The 8,942-nt window shown below is 40.1% G+C and overlaps 1 protein-coding gene across 1 annotated transcript in view; it reads right to left on the bottom strand.

The window, feature by feature from the left end:
• Positions 1–1,223: 1,223 nt before the first annotated feature.
• The window catches only part of LOC134608684 (regulator of G-protein signaling 9-binding protein B-like), a 50,529-nt gene continuing 42,810 nt past the window's right edge, over positions 1,224–8,942 (bottom strand). Inside the window, exon 3 of the mRNA XM_063451708.1 lies at positions 1,224–4,197. Within this exon, the coding sequence (XP_063307778.1) occupies positions 3,851–4,197 (347 nt within the window). The 3' untranslated portion in view covers positions 1,224–3,850. The remainder of the gene's footprint in view (positions 4,198–8,942) is intronic.

Raw genomic sequence — 8,942 nt, 5'->3', positions numbered from 1 at the left:
ACGGCTTTCTATGCCCTGATCACAAATATATATATATATATATATATATATATATACATATACATATAGTAAAAGCAAAAAATTCCTGCACTCCAACTTATAAATATATAGCCTGGTGCCCAGAAAAATAGTATAAAATAGAAAAAAATACCGGCACTCTAGGTCTTCCAAAAGATTTTTTCTATTTTATATATATAAAAGAACTATTTTATATATATATAAAAGAACTTTTGCACTCCTACCTCCAGCCAATGATACCGGATGCTCAGCCACACTGTGATATAGGAATCAAACGTTTGCCAGCACTCCTGGATTTCCAACATCAAAATACTTTATTGTCAAATCGACGTTTCAGTCCCTAATCCGGGACTTTCATCAAGACACACAAAAACTTTCCTTAGAGAACTGAAATGTTGATCTTCTGTGGCAGATGCCTAAATAAAAAGCTAAGTTTTTTCACGATATTTTCGAAGTCCTTGCAGTGCTATCATTCATTTATTTCTATTATTTAGCTGTTAAGCACTGGGCTTTTTACTATTAATCCAGGAGTGCAAGCAATTGGAACTTTATATATATATATATAGTATATTGTATTATTATTTTTTTATTATATTGTACCATATTATAACAATGCAGTTTTTGTGGGTCCAGGACATACTTGAAAATGAGAGAAATCTCAATGTATCCATCCTGGTAAAATATCTATCTATCTATATCTATCTATCACCAAAATAAGTTATTTGTCTAGGTCCCACTCCTTTCCTGTCACACGCAGGATCATTTACTAAAGTGGGAGTTTAAGGCGAGTTTTATGTTTAATGCTGAAATGGAAGCATGACTTAGATGATGCCTAAGTTGACTTCGATGATGTCTTAAGTTTGGCTATATTTCCCTGGCATTTAAAATTCACTTGGAATTCTTACTTTAGTGTCAGTGTTATTCACTAGAAATTTTACACTATTTCTGCATTTAATAAAAAAAAAAAAGAATAGTTTAACGAAACACTGAGCACCAATAAGCACGTAAGCGCATGTGATAGGTTTGGCCTTATATTCATGCTGTATTTTTTCCTACCTTTTGCTGATGAGTTTGTAGGCAATTTGTAGACAACTAATATAAGGACACTCCATTGTTGAATTATCAATACATTGATAGTGATAAGACACTAAATTCAAGTGGAGTAAAAGAAACTCTGGGTAAGCATTTGATCTTTATTTGATCTTTATTTCAAAAGCAAAAAATAACATTTAACATAAACTGTTACCTATATAAACATATTATTTAATTCTCTATATGAGTCTAATTTAAACACAAGACAAATACATATGTTTTTTAGTGACTGGTTCCCTTTAACCGCAAAAATGCTTACAAAATGATAACTTATCCACTCCACATAAGGTTGTTCAACAAATGGGATCACTGATAGAATAGCATAATCTTTGTATCATGTATTTGGCAGCTTCTGATCTCTCTGTCACACACCAGACCCATAATTGCATTTGCTGGATCCCATCCTTTATATCTTTCCACTGATATGTGGGGCAATTATAGACAACATTTAGTCCTTTTGGTTTCCTTTTTTTAGACTTGTCTTGTGAAAGGGTTAAGGTGCCAGTCTGGAGACATTTGCATTGCTGCATAGAAAACTGGTAGGAGTTAAAAGGACATATAGCACACAGAGAACATACAAACACATTGTAGCAGATCGTGGGTTCTCTCTAGACTGCTGGACACTAGATGAATACGAATGTTAGGTGATGGTGATCTGACCAAAATGAGCAGTCGAATGGTTATGATGTACAATACTTGACTGTGGCCCTCCAGATCTCTACTAGGCAGACAGGGTGCAGTCCTTTGTCCTGTCATTTGTTGGATAAGGTGCCAAAATATTCCTAGGCTATGTATTTTCTCCTTCATTCATACACGGAGAGAACCACAAGTTGAAGCTTACAAGAAATATGAATCCACACGTGCACAGATTTGAAAATGTATTTGTTATATATTCTCTGTTGGTGATTTTGTGTTTCTTTTGTCGTCACAGGAACGGTTTTGGGGTCTTTATCAGCCTAACAGAGATTATGATGAACCTGGAAGCTTGTATTCTTTATCCCATGGAAGAAACAACACTTGGGATGTGTTAATGGGAGCATGTGGTCAAGAGGAGCAATCTAGTTGGCGATGGTATTTTTTAAAGGGACCCTCTGAGCACCAGAATCACTACAGCTTAATGTCGTAGTTCTACGGTAAAAATGTTTTCCCCTGCAGTATAAACACTGCCTTTTCTGGTTGTGGTTCCTAATTGCACGACCATTGTTCAGAGCCGAACAATCATCATAGAGATACATAGAGTCAATGCATCTTTATGAAAGGGACACTATAGTCACCAGAACAACTACAGCTTATTGCATTTTTTTCTGGTGAGTATAATTATTCCTTTCAGGCTTTCTGCAGTAAACATTGTCTTTTCAGAGAAAATACAGTATTTACATTACAGCCTAGTGATAACTCCACTGGCCACTCCTAAAATGGCTGCTAAAGCTGCTTCCTTGGGCAGTGGTGCAGAGTAAGCAGCACTGCCATCCAGTGTCTCCACCCTCTGTATGCAGACACTGATCTTTCCTCATAGAGATGCATTGATTCAATTCATCTCTATGAGGAGATGCTGATTGGCCAGGGCTGTGTTTGACTTGTGCTGTATCTGCCCCCGATCTGCCTCCTTTACAGTCTCAGCCAATCCTATGGGGAAGCACTGTGACTGGTTCAGATAACCACTTCTGATAATGTCAGCAGACAGAGGCAGGTCTGAGGCAGACAGGGGCAGAGCCAGGAGCTGCAGACTTGAATACAAGTAGGATTTTACTATATTTAGGGAGGCAAAGGGGGCCAGATGGTGGTTTTAACAATATAGGGTCAGAAATACATGTTTGTGTTCCTGACCCTATAGTGCTCCTTCAAGATAAGTTGATTGGAGCAGAGTGGCCATTGCCGAACATGCATATTAGCGCCCCAATATTTGCCTATGGGGTAGCATTGTTTTGACTGAAATCGTCTGTAAGCAGAGACAGTCTCAGTTGGGGAGGAGAGGTTACTGCAGCAAGCCAGGGTGCCAGGGGACTAAATATAGGTTAATCTCATTATTTTCTTACTCTAGCATTAGGAATGCATGCTTGTATCCCTAAAATTAGAGTGCTGAGAGTTTCATTATTTTGTGAGTGACTGATCGTAGTAGGAAGGTGGGAATTCAGGAAAGTCATAGATAATATATTGGAAGTACAGTCAAACTTTCTTTGAAAATATGTTTCTGAGAGAACTTTTATGCCCTAAAAATTATTAAAATAAAAAAAAATCTGCAATCAAAATTGTCATCACAAATCCTAACCCTGAGTGCAACTCACGTATGCTTGGCATAGCTTTGTCTATGATCAGCTGGAGCACACACTGCTTGCCAAATTATTCACATTATTTCTAAGGTTAATCAGTTTGTACCCAAAAGTCTTGACTAAGAAGAGAGTACTTTATTATGATACAGCTTATGGTGAAGTCATGTTGAATTCAGCTGGGGAGTGCAGTTGTAAATAGTTTATATTTATCTCAGATAATGATAGTGCTATATTGCATGTCTATTAGTTGCCATCTTGTGCGAAATTTAACCATGGAATGAGCTTACAATGAACTCCAGCCAAGTGATGCTGGGCCTTAACTGGTCTTTTTTAAATAGTACTTAAAACACTCTTGCATAAATTATTAGATTTGACACATTCGTTCTAATAAAATTATATATTTTTTGTATTACTCTCATTTCAAAGGACCCAGCACTAACTCACACGGTCCCGAGAATGTCCCACCATATTTACAGCACTGATGAAAGTGTAACTGCTATTAAAGTTACTCCACACAAAAGCAGAGACACAATTAACTGTTGTCCATTGCAGCAGTGTCGAGACTCTCTTTCTTCCACAGAAAGCAAAGTCACTGAGGAGTAATCATTATTATCAAGCTCATCATTCATATTTGCATTTGCTTCTACAGTCCACCTTAAAACATTAACTTTCATCTCCATGTCTGTGATCATCTGATCCACTTTTAGAATTTCGTCCTCCAGTTCTTTGTGTTCCCGGTTTGCTTTGTTAGTTGGGGAATCACTGTAGGTGATGTTCTGGACGCTTAGAGCCCTAGCGGCAATGGCAGAAGTACTGCCTGCAAGTAAAGAAAGTAAAAAAAAGTTGTTTAGGTTAGATTAAATAACCATTCAATGTAACAAGTTAACAGCATTTATTTTATACAACTTTGTCATTTAGTAACAAATTATTTTCCTCCCAAGGAAAGTAGTAAGTTTCAAATAAGACATCTGTTTCTTTGGAGGTACTTACCTAACCATTCATCTCCAGTGACCTAAAATACAAGGGCCAACAGTAATACTAATAGGCTTTGAACTATTCTGTGCTACCTGGTAAACCTGGCCAGATTTATATGTCGGGTGCCTGAAGTGCCAGGCGCTATCTAATTCCAATACAAATTCAGTTCTACCTCCCAACTCAAATAATAAAAATGCAACTGCAACATAGCAAAATTTAAAATTGTATAAAATAAAACATCTAATAATGGCCCTCTCTCTATTGCTGAGATAAAGAATCTTGATGATCTCAGCCAATCTAATGCTTTCCCATATGACAGCATTGGGAGGCTAGTGCGCATGAGCGGCAAAATACAGGGCTGCGCCAATTAGCCTCTCCCCATTGAGATGCATTAAATCAATACATCTCTGTGGGGAGCTTTCATCGTCTCCATGCAGAGCATGGAGACACTGAATGTAGGTACTGCACACAGTACAGCATTGAGATAGGAAGCACCTCTAGTAACCGTCTGAGTGACTGAAACCAGAGGTAGAAAAGGATCTGAAGTAAAAAGTAAAAAAAAAAAAAAATGAAAACGCACAAAAAATGAACTAATATTCCAATCTGTATATATAAACCTATATCAACGGTTTAATTGTCTACAATAAATGGGATGATGTACTAAGTGGTTGATTCACATATAGTACTATAACAGGGATTGTCATTAGGCAACTGTAACGGAGCTCCCTGTACCCCTGGCTGGGTACCTCCGCCAAGGACCACTTCAGGGGACAAACCGCAGCACTTCTGCCCACAGTCGCCGTGGCTTTACTGTGGTCCTGGAACTGCTCCCTCCTTGAGCCGAAAGGGGAATTAGACGCTCTAGACACCCCCATTCACTGGATGACACTAAGTCCTGGGTGCTCTAGTCCTTACAAGGACTTTCCCCGTTGAATACTTCACACTGGAACAGTGATTAAAGAATAGCCCTTTCCCCTCCCTGTAACCAGACGACACATAGTTCTGGGAGTACAAGCTGGAATACGTTTATTGGCAGACAAAACTGGCCATGCAAGGGGCACTCCCCCCTGGACCTGAAGAGTAGACTACAGTAAAAACATACACACGATTACATTGACTCTCAGGTCCAGGACACTCCCATACAAAACAAGATAATCCCTCCTCTGTGCATGGGAGATTATTGAGTCAGGCACTGTATTAAACTCAATTATCTCCAGGTACAAAAAACACACATTTCCAAAACACCCCAAAAGTACCTTAAAATACATAAAACCCCCTAGTTACATCCCCTGATAGCCCCGATCTGGGTGACAAACATATCCAAAAATCACCCAGATCGGTTCATGGGTTCAGAATTTTCCTGGAAGTCATAACAGTCATTTGACAGACCGCACACATGGTCCTGTGCCCAAAAAAGTTCCATAGAATCGCGGCAAAGTGCCGACTGACTGGGGACCGACCGGGAACTGCGGCATTTTCATGCTGAAAATAGTTCCAGGGCACTCGCGACTAAGTCCCCCTGAAGTCTATTTGCGGTTTTGGTCAATGCGAACAGCTGCCAGGGAGCTAGCGTTTGGTTCTGTGCGCACGAATGGAAAGTGCCGAACCAGGGGAAAAAAACAAGGTCTTTACAGTCGCTGACCTGGCCCATAGTCGGTGGGCAGGAGGCCAGCTTCCACACTTCTCCAGGAGTCCGTGGCAGACATCTGTGGAAAGCGGCATTTGTCACAGCAACCTTCGGCACAAGATGATTGCCAAACCCTGTTCTGCTTTATGCAGTAAATGTTACCTTAGTTGCTACAGTTCATCATAAGCTGTAGCTTGCTGCAAAATTTACAATCCACTGAGTGGATACAGTTTACTTGTGTGGCAATTCCATGACTAGATTGTTACTAAGGTTCCATTGAGACTGACTGTTCATATTGATACTGTGTTGGATTGGTACTCTTATCCAGCTAATTGTGTATTGTATGAAATTATTATGTCATTCATTGTTATTTGTTATTTTACTTTTCTTTATACCATTTTTTGGTGCGAATAAATTCCCTTTTTGGAATATTAGTTCACATTTTATGCTCTTTTTCAAACCTTTTTTTATTTTTGGAATAGGTGTTTTTTATTTTTATTCAAATTTTGTTTCTTTTTAATATATCAAAATATCAGCTTTGTTTTATTTTAAAAGTAGTATATAGTGACTCAGTTCAATTAATTTAAGAGTGTGTCACTATAGGTGTTACTAGACAGCAATGCAAACACTGTCTTTTCTCTGAAAAGGCAGCATTTACACTGAAAAGCCTGACAGGCTATAGAAACAAAACTTACATTACATGGCACGTCCCCACCCAAACTTGTGACACGGACATGTATACAAAATAGTCCCTGCACCAGGTGGAATAAGGAAAAACATTACAATATAATTACAATGTATTTTCCATATATCACCCTATGCTGGGGCAGTGGCTTATTTACGGTTGCATTTTGTACATGCTATAGACACCAGAACAACTACATCACTACATTAATCTGTAGTGATTCTGGTGACTACAGTGTCCCTTTAAATAAATGTAGTTAATTTTAATTTTGATATAGCGCTCATCAGTAATCTAACAAACTCTTCTGTTTTTACCTACATCTAAGAGCTAGCTATGACTCCCTTGAAAAATGAAAAAGAAAAAAAAATGGAATATAATGATTTCAATAAAAAAAAGTAAAGATATAATTGGCATGCACTAGATTTACATTGAACCATAAGTGCTTTGCCTGACATATGCCAATGTTTTTATGAAGATCTGTGGATCTGTGTGCAGACAGAGTAAGCTCATTAATTACGGAGTTATCTGTCTGCCAGTTCTATGTACACAGAATAATAATCCATACATAAACTATTAACATGATATGCATGATATGTTAGCTTGAGCTTGTTCAATTCAGATATTTTCTTATACAATTGTGTACAATAGGGTGAAACAGATTTTGCAATGCTGTCTTGGTACAAAGCAGTGACATTTGCATAAAGTAATACAGAGCGTGATTACAGTTTGCTGTTTGGTTTTGCTTCTAGTAGTTGTATTTACAACTTTGTGTTGGATTAGTTCCAGTTCCCATTTTGCTTTTTATCCTCATGTTTTGTAAAAATTGCAATGTGTGTGGGTGGGGGGTTTGTGGCCTGGTTGGCCGATTTTTGGTGATATGTTTTTTGTCCTCTGTTTTCTGTGTGGTGACGTGGTTTTGGTGTGTAGACCTCTTGTTTAACGGTGTTCAGTTATTGCCTAGTGGTGTTTCAGTATCTGTTGGCGTAGTGGTGGTGTGGGCGTTGGTCTGTCTCTTTGTCTTGGCTGGTCGGTGAGCCATATTTTGCGTGTCAGGAACGTTTGTGGTTAGGCTGGTGTGTGTGAGGTTGTGTGGTGGGGATATATGTATTCTTGACCGAGGTCTGGTGTGGGTGGTGGTGTGTGTTGTGGGGGGGGGTGGGGCGGGTAAAGAGGCAGGGGGTGTAGTTGTGTAAGTGTGTGGTGGGGAGAGTTTAGCTGGGGGGGTGAGGAGGACACTGAGTGAGGGGTAGAAGTTGGGGGGGATAGGAGCATGGGGGGAGTGAGAAGACAGAGAGGAGGGGTAAGGAGAGAGAGAGAAGAAAAAGAGAGAAGGAAAAAAACAGAAGGGGTGGGGGGAGGGTGGTGGGTTATCCAGATGTGGTGGAGTGGGGGGATTAAAGTCTTTGGGATTAAGGGGGTGGAGCAGGTTAGGCTGGGGTTATTCTATCTCTTATCAACACGGGGTCCTCACGTGGGTTTTGTTGAAGTTGGGGGTGGTGTCATGTACCAGGGTGGATAATTGATCCATTTCCTGGCGTCTTCTATTTTACACATCACCGTGTGTAGTGATGGTACCTCGGGCCTGCCCCATGTTTCAGCAATGGCCCTCCTTGTTGCCAGGGCGATTCTAGCTATTAGCTTATTTTGGCATTTGGGGGTGTTTTTGAGAAGTCTTGAAAGGAGCCATGTCCATGGGTCTAGTGGGATGTTTGTATGTAGTACTTTGGATGCCACTTGTGATATTTGGAGCCACAGGTGGCTATTTGGGTGCATTCCCACCAGATGTGGAGGTAGGTGCCCTTTCCCCCGCAGTGTTTCCAGCACTGGTCAGTGTTCAAGATGCCCATTTATTTGAGCCGGAGGGGAGTGAGGTACCAGCACATTAGCGTTTTATACGCTTGTCCCTTGTGATTTACGCATATCGATACCATGGCCGTGGCCTCCCATATGTCTCCCCAGTCCGAGGGATGTTCGGGTGGGGTTCCAATCCCTCTCCCAGGCCGACACATATGTTAGCGAACCCTCATTGTGGGATGTGATTATGATTGTGTAGAGCATGGGGATCTGGCTTTTTTTTAATCAGGCAGGTCATGCAGGCTCTTTCGAAGGGGGTGAGTTTCATGGTGCCTGCTCTTTTATTGATTGGTGTGTCCAGGAAGCTGTGCATTTGGATGTAACGGAAATTTTTGAATGTGGTTAATGGGTTGCGTTGGGAGAGGTCTGAGAAGGGGAGTAGTGTTTGGTTTTAGAAAAATTGGTAGAAGCGGATGAGGTC

Source organism: Pelobates fuscus, chromosome 4, assembly GCF_036172605.1.
Source record: "Pelobates fuscus isolate aPelFus1 chromosome 4, aPelFus1.pri, whole genome shotgun sequence".
Taxonomy (NCBI): domain Eukaryota; kingdom Metazoa; phylum Chordata; class Amphibia; order Anura; family Pelobatidae; genus Pelobates; species Pelobates fuscus.
Note: the sequence above shows the minus strand (reverse complement) of the source record. Positions and strands in the feature narration are given on the sequence as shown.